General features: G+C 38.9%; 1 protein-coding gene across 1 annotated transcript; it reads left to right on the forward strand.

The window, feature by feature from the left end:
• Window positions 1–10,602: 10,602 nt before the first annotated feature.
• LOC306885108 (uncharacterized protein) lies at window positions 10,603–12,534 on the forward strand (the record flags this gene model as incomplete). The annotated part of the gene is made up of 1 exon (XM_079441450.1): window positions 10,603–12,534. The coding sequence occupies one exon, from the start codon at window positions 10,603–10,605 to the stop codon at window positions 12,532–12,534; it is 1,932 nt and encodes a 643-aa protein (XP_079297576.1).
• Between the last annotated feature and the right edge of the window lie 1,136 nt (window positions 12,535–13,670).

Genomic DNA, 13,670 nt, shown 5'->3' on the forward strand with positions numbered 1-13,670 from the left:
TATTTGTATAGCACTTTTCACAATATTGTTTCAAAGCAGCTTTACACAAAATTTACTTGTGTCAATGTTACAATTAGAAATTATTTTGTTATCAGCCAGAGATGAGGAAGTAATGTCCATATAGCAGTAATATATAGCTATATAAATTCGTAAATATAAACTATAATATTCAATGGTGGTTAGTTAACATCATCAGTTGACACAATGAACATGTTAGGTAGTGATTACAGCTTGCAGTTGTGATGATTACAATATATGGATAATAACATGCATTGTAAGAAAATAAATCCATAGAAAAATGGAAAGTGTACTGGTAATTTGTGACAGTGCAATATCTGTTAAGTGTGAACACAGATTTTTTTTTAAATTACACACATATATGAAAAGTTCATTTGCAAAAACAGATAACTTCGTTTTTAACCATTTTCAAAAATCATGTTTTTTCATTGTGCATTCCAATTAATCTCAATCAAACAGCAGTTGGGTTATTTTGATTAAGTAAAAATAAAAAAAATAAACACAATAAAAACATGATAACATAATAAAAAAAGATATTTTTGAAAATGAAAAAACACAAACGAGTTACCCGTTTTTGCAAATAAAGTCTTCATACATATACATTATATATATATATAGTTTAAAATCTATATTGGAAATATGGTTTCTGTATTCTGTATTTTAAAATAAAAATGTGAATATGTATTATTTAGCACCGTTGCACTAATAGCATTATTGTTTCCAAAGGTCTTATGTGGAATGAAAAAACATCCACAATTCAAAATACTGGTAAAACACTGGCGAAAAAACTAAATAAAAAATTCCTTCATATTAACATAGTACATTGGGCCCTATTTTTAGGACATTGATACTTTTCTGAGTATACACAAGCACAGTGCCAAACCATTGGCCTGTGAAACATCTCACCAGCCTCAATGAAACGGCCAGGGGGAGTCCCATTGTACTGGCAAGCCCTGTTATGGACTGCCGATCCCCTGCCAACTCTGCTAGATCTTTCATATTGATTATTTGGAGGGGGTGCAAAGCGTATTTACCAGAGTCACATAAATCTGACCCATCCTGGCAGCTCAGTAAGACTCACTGGCATCCTATTGAGGGTTGATGTGGCAGTATGCAGAGTGAAAAGTATGTGCATGGGTTTGTTATCAACAGATGACACACCATCTGGAGGCTAAAGGTAATGGCGAGATCAAGCACATAGCTGCACACATTGCTGCACACCGCAGAGTCTCCACAATGCTCATTAATCATTTCAGATTTAATTAATAAAATTGAATGAAGCAATATTAATATGACAGGATTGTCCTAACAGAGTCTTAAGGTGTGAGTGAGTTCATGTGCGTGAAAGAGCTTGTGAGATGACTTTGAATAACTGTGTAGACAGTCATATGAACTGCAGTGGACTCTCTCTCTCTCTCTCTCTCTCTCTCTCTCTCTCACTCACTCACTCTCACTCTCTATCTCTCTCTCTCTCTCTCTCTCACTCACTCCCTCTCACTCTCTCTCTCTCTCTCTCTCGTGTGCAGTGGGGGGTGAAAGTGTGTGGGAGAAAGTCCGGTTCCAAACAAGGCGGTAAATCGTCAGGTCCAATAACATCAGCTCTATAGCACTACAACAAAACCACAGAAAGAGAGAAAGAGCGAGTAAAAGAAAGAGCGAGGGGGTGGCATCATCAGACTAATGCGTATTGACATTATGGGGAATTTGAAATTAAATGGGAAATAAGTCTGCGTTATTTATTTTTTAAAGCATAATTGAATCTTAATTCATTATTCTATATGCCAAAAGCAGGATTTGAGTATTTTTGAGTATTTATTGAAGAACCATTCTGGGTTCCCCAAAAAGTCTCTCAGTGAACAGTTGTTAAACTCTCAGAAAAAAGGGTACAAAAGCTGTCACTATGGTGGTACCTTTTCAAAATGTACACCTTTTTATTTAAGGGTGCATATTAGTAAAGTGTACATATACAGCAAGTACCTATGAGTGCCATATAAAAGTATACAATTCTTCTCAAAGTACCATATCAGATTCTTCATGAAACCATAGATGTTAATAAAAAGTTTTATTTTTAAAGTCGCAATCAAAACTGAAGAAGTAACAGATCTTTTCTTCCATATTGTGGCATACATAAGTGTAATGCATTATTAAAAAAGAAAAAAGTAGGACAGGGACTTGGTTGTATATCCATTGGTTGTTGGATTTTGAGATGTGGGCTCTGCACTCAAAAGTAGAGGAAGATGATTGCAAGCTTGTTGCAAGCCACGGGTGGGGTTTAAGTGGATGAAATCATTGAGAATGATTGAGAAGTCCTGCATATGTCACCAAAGTCCTGCATATGTCACCAGAGATAAGTCTGTCATTTTCACCAGAAGGTCCAGTTATGACATTTTTATTAAGATTGTTTAAAAATTAAAGCGAACCACCGATCAATTTTGTTCACAATAAGATCTTTAACTTGCATTTAGAATAGGGTAAATTATTTAATGCCATTTTTAAGTTTGTAGTATATTACAGATTCACTGACTGGGTGTGAATTGGCGCATTTGTGCATGAGCTTGAGAAGCGAGTGCAAGCGTCTATATAAATTTGCTACTGCCTGCATTATTTATCTTTTTCACTGAATTACACTTCACTTTCATTCATCTCCTCTACTCCTCCTCTCTCTCCCCATCTTTCTCTCTGTGCTTCAGTCACACCCCACAGACCCCCTTCTCCCCTTTCATCATTCTCCTTTTCCTCCCAGAACACGTTCAATTTCAGGCCCCACCGTTTTTTCCTCTATTTACATTCACAATACATCAGTTTTTCAATCAATGCTAAAAACGTGCACCTCAGACTCAAATAAAGCCAGCTAATCTTACAGGGATAAAGTACAGAATAAAAGTCAATAAAGGTTATCTTTGCGTAGTACAGCTAATGCGAAAATGGTTTAAAATGTTGAAATAATTTCCACAATTTATATAGTTTGTAACAATGCAAAGGTGATGAAAGTGGCTTCCGAGGCTTAGAAATGAAAAGATTTAAACTAAGACAGAGAGTGTTTCATTAAGATAAGTGTGAGTTTGCAGATATAAAGAAAATTCACAAATCAAAACAGCAGGTATGAGAGAAAGTGACAGCTGTTGAAATAGAAAAAGAAACTTCTATCCCCTTTTCTAAATTTAAAGAAAATGGATATCACTTCACCTCAATCATATAAAAGTGGGATACAAATATCAACTCTCCAAAGTGATCATGTGACGTGTTACCTTCGTTGCAATGGATATGCTTACATCTTTGAACTGACATTATTCAAATATTGTTTATAAGATACACAGCATTCCATTGTCTCGCTATATACTGCAAAGCTGCTGCTCTGCTGTAGAGCAATAGGATATGTATCAATATCAATGACACTAAAAAGGGCATTCAGCCTGGAGGCTCAAGAGGAGGGAAAAATGAATCATTCAGCATGTTCTTTCCCTCCTTGATAGTTGCCTTTGTCTGGTTCAGTCCCTATCTGCGTCTAGCTGTCAAATCATCTGTGGTAAAAGAATATTCAAATGGTGCACTGGGACCCTGCATGTGTCAAAAGTGATTCTTTAAGCCATGTTTTTGATCTTCCAACATTAATGTCATGTAGGCCATTCATCAAAACCATGGATGCTTATAAATCACGTCAGGCTGTGATTTTTCACTCTAAATTGAATCTGCAGGGAGGTGGTAAATGCCATGCTATTTCAAAGACAAGTAGCCAGATTAAATCTAAACAGTTTAATACGTGTCCAGATGTGCAGAAGATTGCAATGCATTGCGAAGATCAGTTTGTCAAAATTCACTGTTTTCATATATCATCATCAAAAAAAACAAAAAAAAACAAAACAAAAGGTCACATTATTTTAAGGTCCTACTCTCACTATTAACAGACCATTAACTACAACCTTTGCCTCATTAAACTCCTAATTTGGAGCAGGATATGGTCATGGAGAATATGTGCTTTGTAAGCACTAAAAAACAGCCAATATGTTAATAATAAGCATGCTAATAAGCAACTGGTTAATAGTGAGAACTGGTCCTAACACTAAAGTGTTACCAAAATCTATTTAGTGGGAAGCTTTATTTTCACTAGGAATCCAAATACAAATAAACTGATCAAGTGATACTTTGTATGTATTTTCATACCAAAAACAGCATAAAAAAATGACTTTGCTCAGCTGTAAAATCTACAGAAGATAGGTCTCACTCCCTCCCATAGGTTGTGGCGTGTTGCCCAGCTCTAAAGCAGTTACACAAGCCAAGCCAAACACTGAATCATTCATGTATATGATCACTGATTGAAGCTTAGAAAAAAGTTTCTTTGGCAGAATGATAATTAAAAAAATTAATTAATAAATACACAGACCTTGTAAGGTTGCAGTCATAAAAAAAGCTTACTGCTGCAATATATATCCAGATAGTGTATTGGCAGTGTTAGTCTGACTCACATCCATGTATGACTACATTCCATTGCTGGCAATTTTAGAGGACGATCCAATGGACTATATGCAATGGAAAGTTATTATGGCATTTCTAAGGTCATTTAGTGTGGGCACCCATAGCTGTTGGTTCACTCTAACAGTCTTAAAAGATAATGTAATTCTGCATATATGCCATTCCCACCACGGATGTGGACTGATCCATAGATAGAACCATCACGTGGCAATTCATTTTCCAACATTAGTACATTATTTACTCCCATGGCTGTGTGTAAATGTGCAAATCCACAAAGCCCACATATAAATCATTACATCAGCTTTGTTGATGACATGTCTGTACTACCTCAGCAACTGGCATTAGATTATTATGAATCAAAGATCATCATCATCGTATAACTTAGGCCCAATGATATCATGATAGGAAATATCATGACTAATTATAACAGGTATTTTCAAATTATTTTTGATGCTTGGCTACATCAAAATTTTTACTTTTTACAGTAAAATTTTACAATTTACTTTTTTTATTATTAAAAGTGAGCTAATGCAATGAAATTTGATTCAGTTGATTCCAATTTCATTCCATGCAATCTACTTGAATAGAAATTTAAGTAACCCATTTGTGTTGGGTAGTAGGGGGACCATATGCCCTCTCCTAAATTCCTCAAAAGGTCCAGGTCTTGGCTTTGTTTTTGCCATTGATATGCTCTCTACAGTCCATTATGCACATGTATTCATTTTACAGTTCTCAGTAGATCCCACCTTCTCTCATGCCATAATTGGCCAATTATGTACTACTTTTCAGTCATTGCCTTCAGCAAGCATGAAAACAATAGGGGGAAAAAATTAAATCCCAGGCATTTTAGACTAATTAAATATCTTTCCAGCATATATCCATGAAAAAGAGGACGCATGGGATGTTTACATGCAACCAAATAATCTGCTATATTGACAGCTTAATCAGACTAAACGCCTTCGTGTAGGTAAACACTACATGCAGTCTAACTGAAACAAAAGTTATGCATGTAAACATGGCCATGGCTCAGCCTTGTTGGGTCTGCAAAGGCATGAACCTTTTTTTTGTTGTTACTGAAACTGGGAATATTTCTTTTTCCCAGCATGCTTTGCTTGGGACTGCGTGGTAATTGCAAGAAGAAAAAAACAACAAATGAAGAATAACTTTATACAAAGCAATAGATAGCCTACTACCTTTTACTATCCCAGTTAAGAGATAGGCCTATCGTGTTAATTAATGTGACTGGGTTTTGTTTCTGCTATTCATTTAATTGGAACATCCCTGAATCTTCATGTTACACAATGTTAAAAGTTGTAGGGCTTTTTAAAATGGGAAGGTGGTGTTCGCATGTTGTCAAACTGACAGGGGAACTCTGTTTGGATAGTACTTTGTGTTATCAAGACGGCTTCGCTTTGTTTGTACGTAAGCGTGGGCAGGAAGCCTCTGTCACATATCCAATATAAGGGCATCCCTCCCACGGTTAGTTGTCTGAATCGATTATAAATGGATTCATTTTTTTAAGGCTTCGGGTGCTGAAATTATGCTTGCTGTAGCGAGAGAGATTCATCTGGGGGAAGACCAAGACACGGTGGATGCCGCCTCATTAACTCCCATTCAGAGCCGGGAGAACAAACGATCAGTTTGCACCGCCGCCGCCTTTGCAAAGAACGCCAACGCGGCGTTCCCCATCCTGCGACTTACGCAGCACAGTGTGGAAATGATGGAGGTGGAAGACTTTCTCTTTCGGCTTCAGGAGATCATCGTGGGATAGGTCATTTGTCAACAGAGTGCTGTTAATTCTCTGAGGCAAAACGTACCTCTTCAGTCGCCTGCTCCTGTGAGACAATCGACGTCCCCTGTGTGAAGTTAACGTAAGCAGACAGCCATGTAAAGCCACTGTCAACTCATTTTCACCATGAGCTAATCCAATTCGTTCATGTTTAACACCACAGACATTCTGAAAGAATCCACATGGCAGGATTCTCTTAACTTTCATTATGGAATATTCATTATCGTCACTGTAACCAAAACATGCCAAGTCAAACATTAAAACGACTTAAAACTGCTATTCTGCATTCTGTCGTGTATAAATGAGCAAAACAATAGAGGTAGACATGGCATTAAAACTTTAGATCGATGCATAAACGTTTCTTTAATTACAGAAGTAAAAGAAAGGTTTAAGTACCTTCAAAATAATTTAACTAATGGCCCTTAAGCTGTCGTACTATTAGAGTGAGCCAAAATAACTTCGTACTGAAGAAAAATGAAGGCAACAAATAAAAGGCTAGTGCCAGGATCGTCCCGCATTTTTGTGAATGAGCTTGCTCACTCATTTCCTGGTAAGAATAAGGGGGGGGGGGGGGGGGGGGGGGGGGGGTGTAAATGAGTGCATAATGAGAAGTCTTCATTTTTAAAAGGAAGATGTGGTAAACCTGGAAACATTATAAAAACGAGTTTGAAAAATTACACAAGGGACAATTATTGCACCACCTCGTTCTTTATTGTTACACGTTTTAATTTTAGTAGATACTATGGCCACAATCACAAAAAGCTTTCATCATTTACTCATCCTCATGTCAAACACGACCTTTGTTTTGTGGGGATGTGAGTGACTGATAGCCTGAGTCACATTAACTTTCTTAGTACGGGGGAAAAAAACGATAAAAGTAACATCTCCTAAAACAACATAAGGGTGAATAATAATGACAAAGATCATTTTTTATCTATCTTTTTATTTTATTCTTTTTATTTTTTTCTACTTTTCTTCTCTTAATATTTGTATACTTTATAATTGCATTGTCCTTGGAGCGGACCTGACCTACATTTCACTGCTGGTTATACTCTGTATAATTGTGTATGTGACAAATAAAAATCTTGAATCTTGAATCATTGGGTGAATAGGCGCTTCAAATTTCAATTGTCAGTTCGTTCAAACAGATGCATGCATGAAAACTACAGCTGACAAAAGCAAATGTTTTCTCACACTTGCATTTACCGAAGAGTCTCTTTTTACACACTGCAAGGTTTTAGTGTTCAAGCAAACCATGACTGCGAAGACTCCTATATACTCATGATAAATTACATTTTTGACGGAATTGCTTTTTATTCAAAGGCTACAATAAAGATCACCCGAACCTTTAGAAAATCGATGTGCATTAAATATAGAACGACATACATTTACATCAGATGTGACACGTCCGGAATGATGCATTTTAAACAACAGGCTTTTGTTGCAAACTGAAATTGTGTTTACTTCGAGGATATTTTAACCTGTCATCTCTTTGCAGTTTGGATTTTGACGTTGCACAATGGATAACAACAGTGTTTCTTGCTCAATAGGCCTTGCAAAAAAACGGTTGCAAAAGCTTTCAATAATGATACATTTCAAAACATCCTGTCACGACCTGGGTGCGGAAGAGGCACATTAGCTACTGAATAAATGCAGATTAGACAAAACATGAATAATACGCATTTGGGATAGCTTTTTCACCATGCACTGACGATTCAAGCGCCAGCTGTTTCCTCTGTGAATTTCATAAGAGTAATTGCATTTATACATTTTGCTAGTGAAGCAATGCACATCGTGATGAGGATCGTTGGTTTCTTTGTGTTACGCTGTCGTATGCAGCTGCATCTGGAAGGGACCTGTCTCGCGCTCCCCGTGTTGTCTAGCCCTCTCTACTCGGCGAAAAAAAGTACTATTTCATTCATCCCGTTTCCTTCCATTCATCTGGGCACTGCAGCGTAGCGAAGACTCGGGGTTCGATCAGCACCAAAATTCTTATCAATGGAGAGGGTGACGTCAATGAGCTAGAGTGACGTGCGGTCACGTGGGCGCAGTGGGGCCGAAATAAAAACACGGAGAGCTGACCGTGGTACTGAAAATATCCCCATAGCTTCGTGCAAGAAAAGCCAACCATACGGCTTCCACAAGCGAAATAACTGTACAAACAAAACAGCAACTTTCAAACAAAGAATTTATTTTTGAAGCGGATTCTTACACGTAGATCACGAGAATAACTTGAATACAAAGTTTGAAGAGGACACAATTGGTGCGTCGGACTGCGCTGCCACTGACAGGATTCCCGGTAAGTCCCGGCTTTCTTTTTATAGTAACAGGCAACAGTAATGGCAGAAGCCGTGGGAAAATAAGTGTATATTGTAATGTGGACAGAAGAAACAAATGAAAAACGCAAGGATTTCGCTATATTAGCATGTTAAAAAATAATTCCCTGTATTAATTTTTTTTTTTTTTTAAAGTTAAGGATGTGTAATAAAATACATTTGAAAAAAATCTGCATTTAAAAAGAGGAGATGAGAAAAACATGTAGAAGCTAAAAGTAGGCTATAACATTTAATAAAATCTACATAATTGAATTATTGGTCAAGGAGTTAATGTAACCTATTAAAAGCACTTTAGTGACTTGTACACTTAATGATGAAGGTGACGGGGATGATCAATGGCACAGCTCTCATAATGATTTTTACCACGCCCTTGCTCGTGCTTTCATCCATCTTTCTCATCACCATAGCATCAGATACCCAAAATAACAACGTTGAGTCCAATCACAAAAGCACACGAGAGACACTGAGATAAAAACATGTTTTCTTTGGCTTGCCTTGACTTTTATTTTACATGTACCTGCTCATATGGAGTAGAGAATTGTTGACATTAAATTTAGCAGCAGAGCATTCATTAGCTGTTTTCATGTCTTTCAAATCTTGTTGATTGGGTTCAATTTGTGATAGCAGTATAGTTCAGTTTAAATCTTAAATCTAATAGATCTTTCTTAAAGCAGAAGATTATAGGCCTACTTGAGGACAAGGCTTCTTAGAGCCGGATTACTTAAGTGCTTTGTTGATGAGAACTCCCCAGTGTGCTCTGTTATTGGCGGCAATGAAAGAGGGCGTTGGAGTTGTGCATACATTGTGGAGACACGATTCTTGCAAGACCAAAAAAAAAGTGCACTGGAGAGGCGATACAGACTGTTGTTTTTTAATAAAAATGAGAAAAAGTTTCTGCAGCATATGGCAAACACCGATGTCAAACTTTAGACATGAAAATACGTGCATTGTAAACCAGTTGGCACATATTTGACGATTGCTGCAGTGTTTTCTCGTGCAAAGACGAGTGGAAATCTAGCCACATAACGAGATTTAACCATAAACATCTGTGTCGTGATGATCAAAGAGCCATCTTCATTTCAGAGCCAGTATTCATTACAAAGTGAAAGTGAGATAAGAATGCTGTTTTATTCACGTTCATTGTTTTTGCCCTTCCAAAGCTTTAAAATCCTAATTCTATGGAGCGTTTCATCCATATGAGTTTTATGGATCTTAAACTTGCTTTTCATGGTCATACGGAGATCATCTGATCATCTTTGTATTGCTTACTCATTAACCTCCCACGCATCGGAAGGGCTCCCCGCTAAGGCGCTTTCCCTCCTTTACCTTATTAGCACTGCGCCGCGTGTGCGAGCAATCACATGCACAAAAGCGCTTCAGAGCCCTCACGAACCGCACCAGCTCAAGCTGCAGAGCCATTTAGAACGCCTTTGCAAAATCAGCTAAGCAGCAGGCAATAAAACTTAAATTATAGCTTAACAAAGGATACCGCACTCAAATGTTTAAACAATTTTTGTGCAAAATGTACACAGGGTTTGTTAAAATGATCTCTTTAGAGTAGAAAAATCCTGACTTTTTTGGGGGGGGGGGGGGGGGATTTGCTAAAGTGTATATAAACATTAGTTCTTCCATTATACAAATGAATAAATGGGTCGTGAAAGGCTCTCAGGTATCAAACGCAAGTCATTCATACAAATTCATATTTAATATACAGTGAATGTTGAATTCAGGAAGTCCAGAAGGAATTGAATCATAAAAATGTGTCCACCATCTTACCTGAGAAAAATGTTCATCTTGAGCTACATTGCTCTGCATTGATGTGTGATGTTTGTGCTCAAATTCATTTATTCTAGTACAATTATCACAAAAGTACATAAAACACTATATAAATATAAAGCATATATATACGTATATAAAATCAGTTATTTGGCAGTAACCGATTAGACCATTTGTTAACTTCTGTCTTTCAGGTTCAACACATGTGCGGTCATGATCTGCTGCCAACAAACTTCAAATGTCCCCTTCATTTTCCTGTTCATGTTATTTAGTCTCACAGTCAATCCTGCAACCTTCAGTCCAGTGACAGCAGATAGAAACACAGTAAGTGAAAACTATGCAGCATCCTCCCCTGCTCAGCAACAGGCTCAATATACTCAACCAGCTGAGGAACAAGGCACGCAACATGAGGAAAATGATGAAGATGATGAGCTTTTCAAAGACATGGATCCTAGAACCCTAGCAGCAGTCCTTCTCGAAGCCCTCAACCAGCCCCAGAAGGAAAAGATGAGTGAACGAGAAGACGGGGTAGCGGAAGTTGAAAAGGAGAAGGATCTCCATGGCTCAGACAGAGACAGAGATGGTCACAAAGAGCTAGAGCTGGTCATGGCAGCTGCTGCAGTGCAAGGAAAAGACGAGAAAGAGAGAGAGGAGGAAGATGAGAAAAAAAGGGCTGAGGAGGAGGAACGGCTAACGGAGAAAGTGACGAGCCGCACCACCAGTCAGACGGTACCATTAAAAGAGCAGGTGGCCCCACAAGAGGGGGCCACAAAAGAGGAGGTGATCAAGGAGGAGGAGAGGCAGGAGCCAGAGAGAGGAGAACTGGCGGAGGAGGAAGAGCAGCTTAGTCCAGAGGAAGTGAAGAATCTGGAGACTATGTTAGAGGAATTCCAGAGCTACAGCACAGCCACTAAGAGAGAGCGTGACACTTCCACAGGCCAGAGGGAGAGCCGTGGGGAGTATTTTGATTACCTAGACCGTAATGGCCTCATGAACAACGAGATCAAGTCTAAAGCTAAAGGCAATGACCTAGCACTGTCCAAGAAGAAGCTAAAGTGGCAGCTTGAACAAGAGAAGAACAAAATTCAGCCCTTAGGCGGCAACTTCATGGATGACTTTTCCAACAACCTTGCTGACCCAGAGGAGGAAGATGAAGAAGATCAAGAGGATGAAGAACAGCTGAGCCCCGAAGAAGAGGAAACTCGGGCCAAAGCAGAGCAAGAGGAGGTGCGCAGACAGGCAGCAGAGGCACAAAGAGCCAAAGCGGAGGAAGAAAAGCTTGCAGACATTGCATCTGACATGCTCTTGAAATACATTGTGAAGCAGGACAAGAAAAAGTACCAAGACAACAATGGTGCAGAAGATAAGCGCTCTGATGAGGAGGACACTAGTGACGACGATGATGACATTGACCCACAGACCATCGATAAGCTGATTGAGATCTCCAGCAAGCTGCATCTTCCTGCTGATGATGTAGTGGACATTATTAACGATGTGGAGAAGAAAAAAAAAAAAGATGCTCCTGAAAATCTCCCATGGCAACGTCCTCTCTTACCGCCTCCAGCCCCCGTTGCACCTTCTACGCTGTTACGTAAACCTCCTCCCTCAAAGCCTCCTCAACCGAAAGCCTGGTTCAAAGACAGGGCCTCGGTCAAGCCCAGCAAGCAAGACATTTGGACGAGGCAGCAGTGGCCCTTTCGTGCCTACCCTTCCTACAGTTTCTATCAAAAACCCTACCGGGGATATTACCCCATCTACACCCCACCCCCAAAACCGAAATCCCGCTACTATCCCAAGCCCTCTTTCTCCCTCAACGACGTCCTGGGAAACTCACTGGACTATGACTTTGATTACTCCCCCAGACGGAAGTCCCATCCCTGGGCGCAGTCTCGCCAAAGAGTCCAACCAGCCTTCCAGCGAAACTTCTACTTCCCTCATCCTCGGACTTTCAAAGCCGTACCCATGCCTAAACCCCGGTCGCCTCCGCGTCATTGGCCGTCCTTTTATTACCCAGCCCGAGCTCCTGTAGTCACCAGGGTAGATGATTACTACAGTCCGCTGAGGCAGCCGCCACAGGACAAAGAAGAGGAGCTGGAGAACTACATCGAGAGAGTCTTTATGAAACATCCCAGGATGTTTCAGTGAGCAGACTGGAGGGGGAAAAAAAAACAGAGTGATGAGGAGGAGGAGAGGAAAGCGAAAGGGAACAACTTAAAGACTGTTCATGGCCAGTGTATCAAGTTCTGGTTTCTTTTGGTGAAATAAGTTCCGTCGTACTCATTTGTTTGCCTCAGATTCAAAGTTTACCCTTAAGACAGAGCATATTCAGGATCCTCATGTCTAGCTAACCACATCGTCCACCCTCCTCCCCCTAGAGAGACTGAAAGATCAGCAAAGCTACTGGAGTGGTGAGAGGAAAGGGTGCTTAAATATCTCAAATACCCAACACTGAATTTCTGCAGGCCCTTAGAAGGTCTTTATAAAGGAGCAGATACCTGATAGCATTTAATACCATGTTTTCAACCAGACGTTCAAGATGGAATCTTTATTATGGAAGAAAATTCCATTCCAAGTCTTATTTAACTTATTCTTATCTTTTTTGTTTTGTTTGGTATATTTTGGACATTTAAAATCCCAGTGGTCAGTATCATTGATCATAATGATATAAAAAAAGTACTCTAAATGCACCTTTAAGGAACGCAAATGCGCAGATTTATTCAAACAGAGAAACCATCACAGTGCCATAATGGTGGAAATATACATTTTGTTTATCCTATACACCAAATGTATCAAGTCTTACTTGTACCTCAGAGTATTCTGCTTGAGCATTTACCATTCGTGCTTTCTCTTGTGAAACAAAGGACACACTAAGTCTTGTACATAGAATTAGTTTCTTATCGCTGTCTGCATTTTGAATTTTTTCTTTTGTGTTTATACCATTGTTTTTTACGCAAAAAGATAGAAAGCTGGTGCAAAGGACATTCATACATTCCAACGATTTCTAAGAAACAAATTTATTGTTTCATAGAAGCTGTTTTGAATACAACTTTTAATTGCCTTAAGACACTCTCTTCCCCTTTTCCAATGAGCAGCATTTTTGTCACAGACTGGCTGAAAGGTTTGTTCTCAAGCTCATAAACTGAAAAGCAGTGATCAGCCTTTCAACATGTTTTACAAATAAAACAAATATATATAAAGATAATTAAAAACATGTTTTTCATGTTTGTGGTTTTAAATGTGTCAAATGTTACTGGTTTATTCAAGAGTAACCTTGCCCCTAC

Source organism: Barbus barbus, assembly GCF_936440315.1.
Source record: "Barbus barbus genome assembly, chromosome: 2".
NCBI classification, from domain to species: domain Eukaryota; kingdom Metazoa; phylum Chordata; class Actinopteri; order Cypriniformes; family Cyprinidae; genus Barbus; species Barbus barbus.